The 17,490-nt window shown below is 46.0% G+C and overlaps 1 protein-coding gene across 4 annotated transcripts in view; it reads left to right on the forward strand.

The window, feature by feature from the left end:
* Positions 1-17,490, forward strand: part of RBFOX1 (RNA binding fox-1 homolog 1) — a 332,921-nt gene that overhangs the window by 274,093 nt on the left and 41,338 nt on the right. For 2 of the 4 annotated variants that reach the window (XM_021698136.1, XM_044915066.1), the window contains exons 8-9: positions 3,420-3,552; positions 13,106-13,145. In XM_021698136.1, the coding sequence (XP_021553811.1) occupies positions 3,420-3,552; positions 13,106-13,145 (173 nt within the window). The remainder of the gene's footprint in view (positions 1-3,419; positions 3,553-13,105; positions 13,146-17,490) is intronic. The other 2 variants (XM_021698134.1, XM_021698135.1) reach the window with 1 other exon arrangement.

Raw genomic sequence — 17,490 nt, forward strand, 5'->3', positions numbered from 1 at the left:
ACAGATAGAGATCTCTGCCCTCGTGGAGTTTACATTCTAGCAACAGTGGGAGTCCTTCTCTTTCATTTCTGTCATCCAAGCTACTTGATTGCTAGTACACCCGGAGAGCTTTGTGGCCACTTCCTTCCAAAGAAGATTAAAACATAAATGAAAGTAGGAAGCAAGGAAGGAAGGAAGAGAGGAAGGGGAGAAAGGAAGATCGAATAAGAAGGAAGGAAAGAGGAAGGAAGTGTTCATTAATCATGATGACAAACTAGAGGCTTGCTAAGGAGACCCCTTGGTAGTCCAAGACTGGTAACAAAAAAGAGATAGCTGAGCAAACCATCCATCTAGGAGACACCCGTGCTTCCTTTATGAAGCCTCGGGTCCAAAGCATGATCTTATTTTGCCTAAGGGCACTTGGCCCCTCCAGAAAAGCATTTTTTTTCAAACCAGGAGTTGATGTGTTGTCTTTCCTGTGTTCCTTTAACAAAATAAGAATCCCTCTAATGTGCCTAGCTTGGAGGAGCCCCCCAAAGCCTTGCATGAAGACCTGTCCTACCTCATCCTGCCTCGGGAGGGACATCTCCCCCCTGTAGCCAAGGGTGCAAATGGAGCCCCGGCTCCACGCTTTCCAGCAGCTTGTGCTGTCCCCGCTTCGCTGCCAAACTTCTGTTTCACCTTGTATCTCAACATCTAAATCTTCCAAGAATTATTGTAAAACCTGCTTGTCGCTGAGAGGGATCTGGTCTCACTCAGTCTGCACGGGAGCTGGCGATAATGAATGGGTCAGCATAATTACCGTGTCTCCTCACCCAGGCAGCTCTGCCACATTGTGAATTTTTCATTTTCTTTATTTCAAAATCCAGGGCGTTCTTATGAAAACTTAATATTTGAACTGTGGCAAGATGGACTTGGAGTCACAGCCACGCTCGCTCATTTTCTGGCCAGTCCTGAAGCAAACAGCTCCTATCTCATTACTTCTGGGCTTCTACGGTGTTAAGACTTACTGGCTTTCCCCGTTAGGAGTGACACCTCTCTACCATTTCAAGCACATTCGCACGAGCCACGGGGCGCGGGTGAGGAGGGGCCGGCCAGCTGAGAGTTAAGTACAGCTGCACGACATGACTTGAACAACAATAAGAAAAAAAAAAAGTTAAAAATAACCTTTTAGGGTATGGTCTTTGCAGACACAAATAGAAAGATAAAATCACTCTGACTTCGTTTTACAGTTCCAGCATTTTACCCTCCATGGTGAGAGAAAGATCTGGTGGAATCCATGAGAACATGCCGAGAATTGCAGGTGATAGTCCGTCAGTCTTTACTTCAGGTTCAAGGGTTCTATTCCAGTCCGTGTGATTCTGTGAAGTGTAGGGGATTAGGGATGGCTGCTTCGTCTCCCCATTCCCTGCCACCCCCCCACCCCCACGCAGCTAGGGTATAGCGTATCCAAGGACGCCGTGGCTAATGAACAGATGGGGTTCTGCGCCTGTATATGGTGGTAAGGGGAGAAGCCCCCCCGCCCCCGCCTTGGCAGTTTGGATATAAGCTAGAAGCAACTTCAACACAGCCTGAGACTCAACATCCTGTGAGCAGTTAGGTGTTCCCCCAAATGGAGCTCCCGGGGAGAGGTGTGCGTGTGCTGATTACCTATGTTTGAGAGCCTCCCTTGTGGTAGGATGCTCTGAGCATGGAGGCTCCTGTCCCTCCCAGCCTTGTCTGTCCTTACATACACTGTGTGAACTCCCAGGAGAAGGGGACCAGGGGAGGAGGGGGGGGGCATGCAGGGGAGGAAAGCCTTGCCGCCCTGCTTCCTCCTACCTGTTTCTCCCTCCCTCTGGAAAGCTCCTGTGTGTCAGAGTAGAGGGTGGGGAAAAGAACCTGGGACAAGGAGGGCAGGTTGCAGAGAGAATCTGTCCATCCTTTGGCCTGCCCACAACTTACAACTTAGTTCTCTTGTTTATGTACTTAAGCCACCCCTACATTCATTCAGGTGTGCAATATTTAGAACCTACTCTGGGTAAGATCAGGGGGCTTCTGCTGACTCGGGGAGGCACGGGCAGAAGTGAAGACAGATGGGCGGGGCAGGGGGAATCCTGGAGCAACTTGCCGGTTGATAGGGGAGAGAAAAGGTAACACATTGACTGACCCCCTCTTTCTGAAACCAATACCCATGAGAGGTTGGGTGTTTTGGGCCTTTAACACAGATCTCCTGCCACAGTGGATTCCCCAGTGGGATTTCCCAGAAAAGTGCCTCCTCCCTGGGATGTGGTTTGGGCGCCCTGCCTGCAGTTTAGTGGGGATGGCACGCTCGAGACTGGCACAGTGAGAGCACTGTGAGATTCAGACATGCAGAAGCAAGCAGGAGTGGTTTCCTGAAGGCTTCCTGGGCCCCAGTGCGTCCGGATTTGCAGACACCCTAGGAGGAAGGACATCCCAGGCAGAGGCAAGAGAATGAAATATCAGGGGTCTCTGGCATCAGGCTTAATTTCCCTCTTGACTCCTCAGCAAGCCATCCCTCTCAGAATTTTCCTCTGAGGAGGGAAACTCAGCCCACACCCTCTTCTGAAGAGTTGCGTTCCCAGACTTCTCTGTAATTATGGTTGTTGTGTGTGCCTTAAAAGCTGTTAAATGGTTTGGAGGCTGATGGGACATCGGTAACCATTTGTTTCTTGGCACATAAGGGATTTGCACACTTGCGATGCATGCACGTGTCTGTAGGAACACTGTATTGCAATTAAAAAATTTTAACTAGCAATATATGTACATAAAAGAAAATGTGGGAAATAAATAACGGGATAGGGAAAGCAATCAGTAGATAACTAACACACACACAGTTCAGCCCCAGAGATAACTAGGAACACACTGAAATATGTATGTATATGTGTACACAAGTGTATGCGTATATATGCGCACATATAAATATGCACATGTACACATTCACATATACATGTGCACACACAATATACATATTGGCATGCATATTCACCTACACATGCACACACCTATGTGTGGATACATCATACATGTATATTGTGTGCCCAGACACATAAATCTATTACACACAATATACGTCTGTGTGTGTATAGATAGACGCAGAGAAGTTGGCAACACAAGGCACAGACTTCTTGCAATCTACCTTTGTAGAATTTTAACTTTGTGCAGTGAGCTTGTCTCCCGTTACTACGAATTCTTTGTAAATGTTTGCCATTTACCATATTCACTTGGGCACAGGGACCATCGCCTTAACTAGCCCACCTTGTCTGGAATCGCGCCTTGACCTCCCCCTTGCTGCCGCCTTTGGAACCCCGCCTCCCGGACGAGAGCCAGGTGTCCAGCCTCGGCCCGCAGAGCGAAGGGTCCTGGGTGGGCAGGTTGTCCTCCACGACAGGTGTGCTTCTGAAAACCTTTGCTCTGCTCTCTCCTTTCCCACCCTGCAGTGCCCGGCTTCCCGTATCCAGCCGCCACCGCCGCGGCCGCCTACCGAGGGGCGCACCTACGAGGCCGCGGCCGCACCGTGTACAACACCTTCCGGGCGGCGGCGCCCCCGCCCCCGATCCCGGCCTACGGCGGGTAAGTGGGGCGGCCTCCCCCGCCGCGACGGCCTCCCGCACCAGCCCCCTCCCGTTTTTGTGAGTGCATGCTGGTCTTGACTGCCCCACCAGAACCACCCCAGCATGCAGCCCGGCGCGCGCCTGCCGTGGAGCACCTTGCAAAGAGTATTGAAAAATGAGTGTAATTTGTCCTGTCATGGTTGGTGCCTTTAAGCATTCTACATGTCACATGTTGTTATGTAAATTCTCTCTGAGACTGAATGCTGGAGAATAGAGAAATGGCTACAGCCAAAGATGTATTTCTGGTGATTGCAAACATCTGGCTATTAAGGAGGTTGGATCACATTTGCCCCTTGAATCTGTCCATGGAGGGACATGAAGTCCCCAGACATAAAAGTCAATGGGGTGGTCTTGCTCCCCTCCCTTAAGACACCTTGCTCATCAAGGTTTTATGAACCCTTGCCTGAGAAGAGAAAATTAGGTGTGGAATCAAATGGAAACATTCGAAAGTTCAAAGAAATTGGAAATAAGACCCGTTTCGGTTGGATTTTCCAAAATGGGCATTTGGCTTCCTTTCCCCTCTGCAAGGAAATGTGGGGTAATGTGTTCCCCATTGGCGGTTTGGTATCTGTGTGCATGGACTCTGGTGTTGCCAAGTGAAGATCAAGGAATGACAGGGAATGCGAAGAAACAGTGGTCTTGGGGTGGTGGGCTGCAACCCCGCAATGCTACCCTTTCTTTCCTCCTGTTAAGGGATCCCCCTGGAACATCCTGGCACCCCTGGAGTCAGGGAGAAAGGGATGTCTCAGCCGGTCCTCAGGGATGTTTGGACTGTCCGGGGACATTTTGGGTTGTCACAACAGGAGCAGGAAGGTGCGATGGCATCTAGGAGGGGGAGGCCAGGGATGTTGCTTGACATCCACAGTGCACAGGACGGCCCCCAACGCAGAGTTATCAGACCCCGAATTTCAGTAGCGCTACTCAGAACAACTCAGCCATGCCCGAGGCAGTATGGTCCAAGGCTTTACCAGCCAACGACTGGCTTTCTGGTCTGTAGAAAGAATATGGCTGTGTTCCAGGCTGTATGAAGAGGGTTAATGCATTTTTTATAGCTCTATTCCTTATAAATCTTTTAGAAAACCTGAATTAGCTTAGATCATCTCTCTATTATACTGATGACAAAGGGAACCACTCTTTTTTTCATTATTTATTCATATCTCACCCATTGCAGAGGAGAGCACTTGAAGTGTTTCAAACACATGCAATGAGACAAAGTTAAGAATATAAACAATCTAGATTCAGTCTTCAGGAGGAGAAAACAAAGGCAGAGAGATCGGTCTGTGTTCATAGTTTCTTGTGTTGTCATTAGCCTTGGGTCACTTCTGAGTTTCTTAGTGGACAAAGCAACAGTGAAAATGTCTTTCTCATGGAAAGATGGTGGGTAATAATAAACCAAGGATGAATTTGCCCTAAATTCTCCCCACCCTCCAAAAACATCCATCTGCACCTCCGGAAGCCTTTATCTGACCATGTATTATATGGAAGCATCCACAGTGTTAATCATTATTTCCAGCCCCACAGTGTTGAGCCTGTTTTATAGACCCAGAAATGCAGAAATAAAGACGTGTTATTCCCAAGGTCACACAGTAAGTTGTTATGAAGGGAAAAAACCCCACCAAGTTATCCTGTAGGCTCATGTAATTACTAAAGCAAGATGCATAAGCCATAAATACAAAATTGCATGTTTATACCACATTAGTTTGTCTGAAAATTATTGTCTTATCTTAGTAGACGGTAATTGTAGCTTTTTGGTATATGTACCCTCCGTATCTCACTACTATACTGAACAGGAAAAACAAATAAAATTATATGTCTTATCCTCACATGAACAATTTATGAAAATCTCCCAAAATAACACACCTGCCGTAGAATTGAAATTCGCTAACTTACAATGAACTCGCTCTTTGCCAGGGAAGAACCACGCATAACTAATTAATGCCACGTTCACCAGGGAGAGACACAGGCATCTCCAAATGGTGAAGCAACGTGTTTGTGACTGCTTCAGACATGACTTAATTTAAATATTCCAGCAAGATTCCTAATCATTTGGTTATAATGGTACACGGTGCCTCTTTGCTGGTAATATTCCAAGTGGAATCCTGAAACCACTGTCAGTAGGAAGATGAAATTCTCAACACAGGAGGAGGAGGGGCAGAAAGGCTAGGGGTGCGCGTGTCCATGTCTGCAAGTTCTATAAGAGCAAAGTGCTGGTTGAAGATAGGAAACTCAGCGAGGGTGTTTTGCTGTATTACAAACTACCTGGAGTGCACTGGCGCCTAATGAGAAAATGTGAACCCAGCATCTTAAATGAAGGTTTCCCTTTTCTTCTGCTTGTTGGCTGAGGCTGCAGGAGACTGCAGGGGGGCAGCTCATTTTGGAAAGAATAGCAGAGGACAACTCATGTCCCAGCAGATACGGGCTGGAATGGTGAGAGCCCTGAGCTTGAGTGGAAGCAAACAGCAGAGAGATTGGAAACCTACTTCTGTTTCCAGAAAGTGACGTTATCAGGATTCAGGTGGTCCACGTGATTGTGTGGGTTTCCTGTAGCCATTTGTCTCCAAAGTCCTTTGAGGGGAGATTTGTAGAGTCAACTAATGTCTTTACTCCAGTGCAGTTCAGCCTAACATCCCTTTTCTCAGTTCCAATGCATTGTCTTGCACCTTTGAGGAGTTCCTTCTAGTTAGGGGCAGGGGGTACCATATAAATTAATAATTTCAATAAATGTGATAAGTGCTAAGGGTGTTCTGTGAGCACCAAGGAAGGCCCCTTAGCTCAGCTTGGGTTTTTAGAGAAGGCTTCCAGCAAAAGAAGAAATGTAGGATGCACTGAAGTCCAACCACTTCCTAAATTGCCATGCTGAGATCCCATTCCGCCATTCTCCCTCACACCCAGTGATCCCCATCTTTTCTAAGATGTCACCCAGCGAGCTGCATTTATTATGATTTTCTGTTTGTCATCAGTTGAAGATAGAGCTAACTGCCAACCTAAACCTCTGCTCTTTATGAAGTATGTAATATATACTTTGTTACTGAAATTCCAACCAAAAATGTGTCATTTATCCTATGTCCATTTATGGCTTCCATATTGTTTTCCCAATATATTGAAAAACAAAATCTGGGCACCTGGGTGGCTCAGTCATTTAACCATCGCCTCTTGGTTTTGGCTCAGGTCATGATCTCACAGTTGGGGGTTCAAGCCCATGTCAGGCTCTGTGCTCAGTGTGGAGTCTGTTTCAGATTCTCTCTCCCTCTCTCTCTCTCTCACTCACACACACACACACACACACACACATTCTCTCTCTCAAATAAATTTTAAAAAGAAATCCCACAGAACCTCCATGGCTACTTCTGTGGAGCTTTGGGTGACCCTCGGAGGTATCCAACATCGAGATAGTCTTACAGGCAGATTCACCAAGCATGCCTTCCCATTTATCCATTTCCTTTGATTGATATGGTTTTCTCCTCCACATCCTGGTATTCTCTGAAGTCCCTCCCAGCAAGTAAAGAGCACAGGTTCTGGGGAGGCCCTATTCTCTTCTTTCTCACATAGCTAAAAAGAAACTTCTTGGGACATTAATACCTGATCATTTGCTCTGGGGGAGGGTGTTCTGCTTGGACCACGGAGGGACCACAGGAATGGGTGGAAAACCTAGATTGATCCAGCCAACTCACTGTTGATTGTCAACATTAACTGAATGAGGATGGGTGATGAGTTAGAAACCTAGTGTCCCACCCATTTCCTGGGAGGCTCCTGCAGTTCATAGACACCCGATTCCCTGCAGACCACAGAGTTGGCTTTGGACGGAGGCACTTCAATAGTTTATGGAATATGTAGATCCTAAATAAAATATTAACTAGTGAATGGTTTCCGAGAGAGCTGAATCACCTGGTCTGCCATATTTCTCCTTGCATTTAATCCTGGAGTCGGTTTTGATAGAGAAGCCTCCATGTCCGGTCTGTCTTCCTATGTCTCACATGTGGGAGAAATTACCCATTGGGCAATTGCCATCCAAAGGAGCTTGCAGATTGATGACCCATGGATGGAGATGGCAGGTAGATGCACTGGAGACACATCCCCCGGACTCAATACAACATCTGATACTAGAAGACAGTACCTGAACCCCAACACCCTCCCAAAGGAATGCCGTGAGACTGGCCTCACCAAATTCTTGTTCTTAATTAATTAGCTACTTAACTATTAAGCAGCTGCTTACCAGGTGCGTGCTCTGTACCATGCATATCATCTGGGGACACAGTAGAGCGCTCTAATGGAGCATCAAAGAATATTTTAAAAAATTGCTGCTACTCTAAGCTAAAAGTCCAGCATCTGCTACAGGGGTTTGGTCTTGGTTCTCTGGGTATCTTTGAACAAGGTGTTCTATACTTTCTCAGGAAATTAGTTATGGCACATCTATGTACAACTTCTCAGAGTTACCTTGAGAAGTAGTTTGAGGACACTGTGCTATTTTTGTGTATTGGAGAGCTGTGGTAGTATCTGAGGAAAAAACTCTTAAAGCTGGCCCGTGCAAGAATGAACCCCACATATAGATCCTTGGGAACGCTTTCAGGGTATGTCCTAGGAAAGCGTCTGACACCAGCCTCTGGAGCTATGTGTATGTGCCTCTCTGGCTATAAATGAACCACAACTTTCTGGCTTTAATTTCTAAATGTCTGATCCTCAGACTGTATTGTCTATTGTTTAGGACCTTTCTCATTTAATATGAACACTAGGAACTAAAGTCATCATCCATTATCAGAATATTTTCCAGAATTCTCTCTAGCTTTTTGTTTGTATGTTCGGTTTTGGTGTGAATTCTTGTTCAAACTTCCAGCCAGTTTTAAAGTGTGACCTCTTTTACATTTTTTAAAAAGCTTCTGATTTGACTGCATCTATAGACAAACACCATAAATCAGTGGTTCTTAAATTTTGGGGTGGAGGGGAGCGTTATGTCACAGATGCCTTTAGTAATTTAATTAAAAATGTGTTTTCACTAGGAAAATGTTGGTGTACACATACATCTATCTGTACACAACATAATAATATACAAATGCCAGGGAGTTTATGGAACCATATTTATTCAAAAATAGCTAGATTTTAAACGCATTAAAATTTTAATTTATTTTCTACTTAGAAGGGGCAGCAAGGTAGAGCAGGTTTGAATAACCTCTCCTACAGGAATGCATTTATGGGGATATATTCTATTACACAAACAGATTGTTATATTTTGGGCATCCTCTATTTTTTTTCTTTTTTTTTTTTTTTTTTAAGTAATTTGCTGTAGTGCAATCATTCCCTGCTTGCATTCAACCAAATATTTAACTACTCTTATTACCTTTCTAAGAAAATGAGTTGCGCATTTGCATTATGTTCTTGCAAAAGCATATTGCAGGCCCAAAGTGATTGGCAAGCAATGCAATTACTTTTGCATGGCTAGACAGACTGTCTTTGCATTAAAATTGTACTGCACCTGTTCAATGCATGACGGCCACTCCCCTCTCTTGTACGGGGCCTTGGTTAATTTATCTCTAGATCCGTACTAGCCACCAACTCCTGCTCTCCTTTCCCTACACGTCTGATATTTTAAGTGCACCTGTTTCGTGGGGCTTTAAAAAGTCTTTGGACGCATTACTGGAAACCAGCGTTAGAGTCTGTAAGAGCTTTCTTATAACCAGCTCCTGTTTAGAATAGGGCCTAGGAGACTGGTCACTCTCCTAGGTCACTGCCGTCACAAATGTAAAGAAAAAGAACACGTGGAAGGCGGTGTCCCATAGAATGATGAGCTTATTCGTCCCCGGGCCAGCAGCATCAGCATCCCCTGATCCTTGTTAGGAATTGGAATTCTTAGACCCCCATTCAGATCTCTTGAGTCAGAAACTCTGGGCTGGGTGTGGGGCCCAGTCATCTGTGTTTTAACAAGCCCTCAGGTGACCTTGTGGGCATGCTGAAGTTTGACCACTATCTGCCACAGCAGTTCAAAGAGGACTGAGAAGCCAAGACTCCCTGGACTAGAATCGCAGCTCAGCCAACAGGTGGTTCACTCCAGTTTAGTTTCTTTATATCTGAAGGGCGATGCCAGTCTTCTCCAACTCATGGAGGTATAATGAGGGTGAAATGGGCTAATGAGCACACGATGCTTAGACCAGGGACTGACACAGAGTCATCACTCTAGAAATGTGAGGACCAGTAGTGTTCGGGCTTGGGCTATCGCCAACAGCTTAGGAGGAGAAACAGCATTTTGGTGAAAGTGGCAGCTCATCAGTTGGCTTTGTTTCAGACCACCAAAGAGGCAGCCATATCAGTTCCTTGTTTTTAGAGTTATCCTGAGAATAGATCACTCACCCTCTCCATCATCCCCTCCTCCCCCACCCCCGACAACGTGCAGGTGCAGCACTCGGTGAAAACAGGCACTCCCTGCAGGGTGCGGTTTATAATCGCAGTGGGAATTCTTAGTTTCCTTTCTCAGCAAAGTCCCACAGTCTGCTGGGCCTCTGAACCCTGCAGGCCCCTTAAGGAGGAGCCCGGGACCCTCTGGACACTAGGGCTTGCATGGTCTGTTCCCTTTGCCTGGACTGCTCTTCTTCCCCCTCGACCAGGCTGAGGCTTTGAGATCTCCGAGGCGCTTGCTCAGCCACCCTCACCTCTGCTGCCAGCCCTCCTCCTTCCACTACCCTTTCCGAGCACCTGTTCCTCCTCAACCCCCATCCAAGCTGCAATTTTATATTTATGTACATGCATGCACATGACTTTGTGACAACGTGGCCCCTCCCTGTGAAGCTCCCCAAGGGCCGGTTTAGTGATGGACACACTCTGGCTTGTCTGTGCCTTTAGTATAGTTGTTGGAGGACAGTAAGCATCTCGGGAGCAGAGAGAAAGTACTCATCATTCGGTGTGTGGGGGCTTGTCAAAATGAGGATGATGGATCACCTTTCTTTTTGGTTCTCCGTCTCATAAATGTGGGATGTCAGAGCCCCAGAGGAATTTTCCATGGCCCACAGTGGAGGGCCAAGACAGGCACAGTTTCCCCTGCTGAACGAGGGCCAGTGTCGGGGCCTGTTCTTGCCTCCCTTCTGAGAGTTTTTGGTGCCAAAAGACTTGACACGGAGGCTTGTAGCCGGCCACCACACACGAGAACCTGAGCTGGCGAAAGAGGCCACTCTTCCAGCCGGACCCAAGCTCAGACACTCCCGGTCCCCGTGGGTGTGCGTGGGAACAGCCCCATGTCTCGGCTGGGCTCGCCTCTTCGTGATTCCCAGAAGTGCAGTCACAGACTGGGTCCCCGTCTACATATATGTAGACAGAGGCATTATTTCCCATGTTTATATTAATATGTAGTTAAAATATGAATATTTTGTTCACCCCCGGATCTCTTTCTGTACTCCGATGTCAAGCTCTGTGCTCATTGCTTTGCACGCAACACCCCACTGCATCCTCCTTTGAGATAGCCACTTCCTAGCCTCTCGCCCCATTTTACAGATGAGTACATGATGCTCAGCAAGCATAAGCGATGAGCCTAGCGGCTCACAGCTGCTGGTTGGTGAGGCTGTGACCAGATGCCCATGTAGTTCCCGTCTAATTTGGCTCTTGAAGGATGACCTGGTTTTGGAGGTGGCTATTGGGAGAGCAGGTGTTCCCAGCAGAGGCATAGCAATGAAAGAATGGGGCAGAAGCAGAAGCCGTTTTGCCACGGCTACACAACTCACTTCTGTGGTTCGGTGCCCAGACTTAGTATTTGTCACTCTCGTCCATTTCCTCAGATCTATTCCAAGTCCTGTTGGCAGAGACTGGCCCTGCCTTTTGACCCCCAGCAGACACTATCGATGTTGGGAAAGCTGAAAACATAGCTCAGGATGCTGCATACCTCAGTATCTCAGATTAGGGTTTTATGCTGCTTGATGAGTGCTCTTGTGAACTGTGGTCCTCTTGGATCAAAATGAAAATAGCCGAAAGCGATTCCTACCAACCTCCTTAGCGTGTGAAATCCCTGTCACATTTTTAAGGATAATGGTACTTGGGGTCTAGCCAATCAAGTCTGAAAAGCTCTGAGAAGCACTCTATAGGGTTCTCCAGCAAACCAGTGTCACAGCTGTGCGTGTGTGTGTGTGCACGCGTGCACGTGTGTGTGCGTGTTTCAAGTGCCTTCCTTTGGCTCCATATGCTTGGCTTACGTGTGGGTCCGCTCTCTCCCGAAACCTGCCGGCCCCCCTTTGGTAATCAAAGTCGTGTTTCTGTTAGAACCCAGCTCCATTCGATGATGGAGCTCACTGGACCTTTGCCAGAATCATAAATCATCTCCGAACTCCATGGGGGAGATCTCAGGGAAAGTTATTAATAACAACTACCATCCCGTGGAAAACATGCATTTGGTAACACCTGCTTTTATACTCAGTACGTCCTGTGATCCTCCCGGAGGCCTGTGAGGCATGCAGGCTCCATGCAATCCTCATGAAACCCATTGTAATGCTTAGAAATTGGGAGCCACTTTCCCATGATCACATGGCTATAAGCTTTCTTCCTGGCTGTTGCACTCAAGGTATACCAGGAAATTTCTGGAGAAGTCCAGGATATTTTCTGCCTCCTATGAAGTACCTTCTCTCCGGAATGACTCTCTGGGTGGTGACAACAGAGCCCCAGTGAGGCCAGGCTTATTCAGTCATAATGTGGGGCTTGCTTAGCGGGGATATAATTTATGAAAATGTACACAGGGCACATGTATATATACATGTGTACGTGGGAGCCCACATACATATGCACATGTACAAATACACACCACTACACGCATTACACACTGTATACATCCATCTGCACACACACACACGCACTTATACACATGGGCATGGTATACACACACATCCACCCACATGCATGCACAGAGCACACACACATATACAAACACGTATCATCTTGCACACATACACACATGCTCATACACACATATAATCAGGGATATTTTCCTACATTTACCACAAAAGAGTGGCACCTGGAATTACCAAATATAATAATACTACAGGGTGAAAGAATCTAGAAGAACATTTCTGGAATCATTTGGGTTGTCCAGCTCTCCTAAAGTCATTCAGCTACAACACATACTGAAAATGCGACAGTCTGTCCCCCTCCCCTTTATCGATCTTGTATTTTAAGCAGACGATTTTTTCCCCCTGGGGGGGAGCTATGCAGTGGATTGAATGCAAACTCTGACTCCCCTGTCTGTCTAGGCCACTTAAACTGAAATCCTCCCCCTTGCATTTCCACACCCCCTCCTGAAAGAGTGGCAAGTCGGATGCCCAGCACGCCACCACGTCCTGATTCTGGGCCAGCACCGAACCCCGGCCTAATTTTCTCAGGCTGATGGACAGCTGTTGTCTCCAACCTCCTTAACCAACACGAAAACTATCCTCGGTTCCTGTGTTTTGGATCTTTGTAATCAGACTAACTTCACCAGTGCAGGGGTTGGTGTGTCTGCATGGGGAAATGCACTAATATGGATGTTTCTCTTTGTGTGTGCACCCTTGCAGTGTTGTTTACCAGGATGGATTTTATGGTGCAGACATTTATGTAAGTATTCATTAACGTGCATGCCACCCCTGTTTCCTCCCGGAGTCATTCTGTTTACAAGTTTGCTGCAAGTTTCCTCCTCCCGCGTCTGTGGGAAAGAGTGCAGGGACGTATCCGCAGGGCAGAAGACCTGCTCCCGACAGCCACCATGGCTGTTGTGGGGTGGCATTAGCTCTTACATTAGCTTCAGAAGACATGGGAACACCCCCTAAAATAGATGGCATTTCTCTCATGTCAAATTAAAGACTCTCCCCTCCCCCCCCCAAAAAATTCTCTCAGGTTTTCAGGATGGTCTGTGTGTTTTCAGGATAATATTTAGGATAACAGATGTAGTTACCAGCTGTAGAGGTTAAAAGATAGTTTCATGGCTGCTTTTTTTTTTTGATGTTTTCCTGTAAATACATTTAATTGTTCATAGTAATAGCTCTAGAAAGAACCCCTCCCATTTTGTCTGGATGATTTTAGCCAGAAACATCTCTAACAAAATGTAAGCCAACTTGACCATGAAACCCTATTTTCTTCCTTATTCTTCCGTTTCCCCCCAAACCATTACCGGACTTCAAATTGTTTGTTAAATTTAGAATTGTTTATTAAATGGTACCACTTTATTAAACTTTTCACTTTCAGAAAAGAGTAGGATGGTTCTCATTATGGGCACCATAATTAAACTTACCTAAATAGATCTAAAGGTACTTTTTCTCCCACATTATGATATTAGCTGCAATGTTAGGAAAATAACCTGGAATAAACACAATTTAAAATAGATGGGCAGGACCAGGGGCTGTTTTTTAAATCATATACTTTTTTATTACAAGTGATCTCAAGTAAGTTCACTGGAATCATATTTGTCATCTTATAAACTAGATAACAAAGAAAAATAAATCCGTATTTCTGACCAAATTGATATCATGTACTAGAAAATGGGAAAGACACTATTTATTTAATTTTCTTCCTTTTGAATTTCAAATAATTACAATTTTGAGACATAGTATTAATCTCCATCAATGATGCATATAGTTGAGTTCTATCATTGCATCAAATACATTTATTATAATCTGTGGGTTAGTATTTTTTTCATAATAAAATGAACAAACAACCTACACCCAGTGAACAACCAATTTCTTATTTTTCGTGTAGTTTAATCCGTGCCTCCAAATATCCTCTTTAAAAAAAAAAAAACTTTCAATGCATACCATTATAAACAGGCAGGCTGGGGCTGGGCATCCTCAAGCCCATCCACATCCTTAGAAACCTAATGAACCCAACATCAGTCTTCACCCCCCCCCAGTGTAGCCCCTAGACAAAGAATCCCTAAGTTTAGGGCTTTTTTTTTTTCTTTTTTTTTTTTAATTTGGGAAATGGGGAGAAGAGAAGGGATGAAAAATGAGGGAAAAAGACAACCAAAAAAGAAAAAAAACAACCCAGAAAACAAAAAAGAAAACTGTCTCCATCAACAGCCACCAGTGGGGATGGGGGGGGAGTGCCCGCCTCTCTGTGCCTCAGTTTCTTCATTTGTAAACTGACAGCAATTGACTATTAATTTGTGCTGTCCTGTGGATATATCTGGTGGGTGTCTTTCCCTGCCTCTTAGATGTTTGAGTAGCAGGAGGGAGGAGCAGCCCAAACGCAGAGTCTATTGGATCACAGACACAGGGAAAGAATGCACTAGAAAGAGAAGTGGGCAGATGTGTCTGTGCTGGTTGGCCCTAGAGACCACAAATGGAAATCCATGAGAACAAAGCAAATGGAGGGAGCAGAGACATACAGAAGGGAGCAAATGTGCCAGCTTCCAGACTAGGCAGGAAGATAAATTCCATTCAGGGAGGAAAGCTACGAAAAAGGTCCCTTTGTCCTTTAAGTTCCTTTAGTGGTTTTGTTTCCCCCGGATTCCTCATATCTGGGCCAAGCCTGCCGGGCATAGTGGCGTAGCCCCGACAGGTGTCTGGGTGCCGCCTGCAGAGAGATTCTGTCTGGGGGCGGCGTGTCTTGTTTTTGCCATGCTGCGCTTCCCCAGTGTCAAGGTTTAGAAGACTGTTTCTCTCATGCTTTGCAAGCCACTCTTCTAGCCAAAAAAAAAAATTTAGATCATTTTTCCGCTGTTCATATTATATGACAATAAGGTATTTCAGGGGGTGGTTCCAAATAGGCAATTAGGGGACAGAAGCACTTACTGAAATAACTTGGAGCCTTGTTTACCCAGCACTTGTTTCTGTCCTCTTTCCGAGAAGGTAGTCCAGGCCTTGCAGACCTTCCTGACTATACTGCTCTGCGTAAGATGGCAAGTTGGGAATATTGCTGCCAGGTAATGTGTGTCTGTGGGGCACAGTGAGGGACTAGACCTCCCGTTACGGCAGCAAAACAAGGGCTCATCGATGGCCTTATGTCCATTTAAGGGAAAGAAAGAATATGAATATTTCCTGCACTCTTAAAGTTTACAGAGCAGGATTCCTCCTGGCTAGAAGTACCTTACAATCTGGAATGTGCTTTTTCAAGCTGCCACCCCTGCCTCCCTTGTGGTACTGGTCTGTTCTTACGACTGGAACTGTCCCCAGGGTACCGTTTCTTGAAGGAATGATGATTAACAAGGTTCATAAGAAAGTATGCGAGGTTCTATTTTATTTAAAGGAAGTTTCTGGCTTGCTCCTTCAATCTCATTAAAAATAGTGCACAACAGGGGCGCCTGGGTGGCTCAGTTGGTTAAGCGACTGCCTTCGGCTCAGGTCATGATCCTGGAGTCCCGGGATCGAGTCCCGCATCAGGCTCCCTGCTCGGCAGGGAGCCTGCTTCTCCCTCTGACCCTCCCCCCTCTCATGTGCTCTCTGTCTCTCTCTCATTCTCTCTGTCTCAAATAAATAAATAAAATCTTTAAAAAAAAAAATAGTGCACAATAAATAGGGTTAGGGCAATCCTGAGAGGTCCCGGGACAGGCGTTAGACACCTGGGTCACCTCTAACAGGTTTAAATGTCCTCTTTCATTTTCACTTTACTGGGTAGAGTAGTGAGCTTCTAGCTTTGGTCACTGCTAAGGACGGCACAGGCAGGCCATCCTCCAGTTCTTCCTGCTCAAGCACCGTCCCCCCTCAGAAGCTGTCACAACACATGCACTAGACCATGGCCTCCACCCCTTCTCTCTGTCCTGCAAGGCCTTTCCATCCCCCCCCCCCCCCCCCCCCCCCACCTGATGTTGGAGGCCTTGGGCATTTCTCAGTCCTAACGGAGCACACAGGATTTGAAAGACCTGCAGGAGAAGCTCGGACTCTGGCCACAGGGGACATGCTCAGGCCCAGTGTGGATGGCCATTCATCAGAGAGGATGTAGTGGATTTCGAAGTCAGGAAGGACAGTATGAAAGGTCATTACCTGGGTCCTTTCTACCCGAGGACATGCTATACACACACACACACACACACACACAAACACACACACACACTTACTTTTATTTCAGAAGGTAGGAATTTATCTTACATAACTAGCCTATCTAATCTGCAAGTTCGCCATGATTGCTTAGTGGTGCACATTTAAATGATTTTTTTTTTTTCATGAAAAAGTGAGTCACAGTAAAGAGAAAAAAAATAATAGTAGTAGTGATCCATGGGATTGACAACCTGTTCGAAAATTGACGTGGAAGGACTAAGTCCCCTGGGCCTACAAAGCAATCCGTTCTATTTGGGGGTGAAGCTATGGATCTCAGGAGACCAGAATTGGCCACAGGCTGAAAGCAAGTGTGGCTTAACTGCATTTATCCAGACGTTTGTCTTCCCCAGCTCAGGGAGCGATCCAAGGGTATGGCGTTTGATCAAAAGATAACTATTGAAAATGGAAATAAGGCCATTATAATAGAGCTATTTAAAAAGAAGGTACTCACTCAGTGGAAAGTGGGGTGAGAGAGTGGAGCACTGGAAGGAAGGGAAGAGAAGACAGTGGGGAGGGGAGACAGAGAAAGAGAGAAACACTGATAGACGATAGAAATGTTAACCGTGTTCCTTTTTTATAAGAAAGCCCTAAGCTTTCCACCCAGCCATGCAGCCATGAGGCTGGTATGTTTCGATGAGATTCCAGTGCCTGTTCACATGATTCTTAAATTCCGTTATACAAGTTCCTGGCTGACGCCATGGCTAAATACAATTATTTCTGAATTCGTGTCACTCTGCCATCCGTGGATCTTGAAGAGGTGTCCTCATTTCACCCATGTAAACATGGATAACTGGAACACAGAACTTCTCCAAATAAACCCCAAGTCCTTATTCCTGGGACCCCACTTTCATCGGGAGTTGGCTGCGAGTCAGCTAATATTAGGCAGCTCAGACACCACAGGGGCAACTCCACAAAGGACTTAAGCATTACTG

Source organism: Neomonachus schauinslandi, chromosome 5 (genome assembly GCF_002201575.2).
Source record: "Neomonachus schauinslandi chromosome 5, ASM220157v2, whole genome shotgun sequence".
Lineage (NCBI taxonomy): Eukaryota > Metazoa > Chordata > Mammalia > Carnivora > Phocidae > Neomonachus > Neomonachus schauinslandi.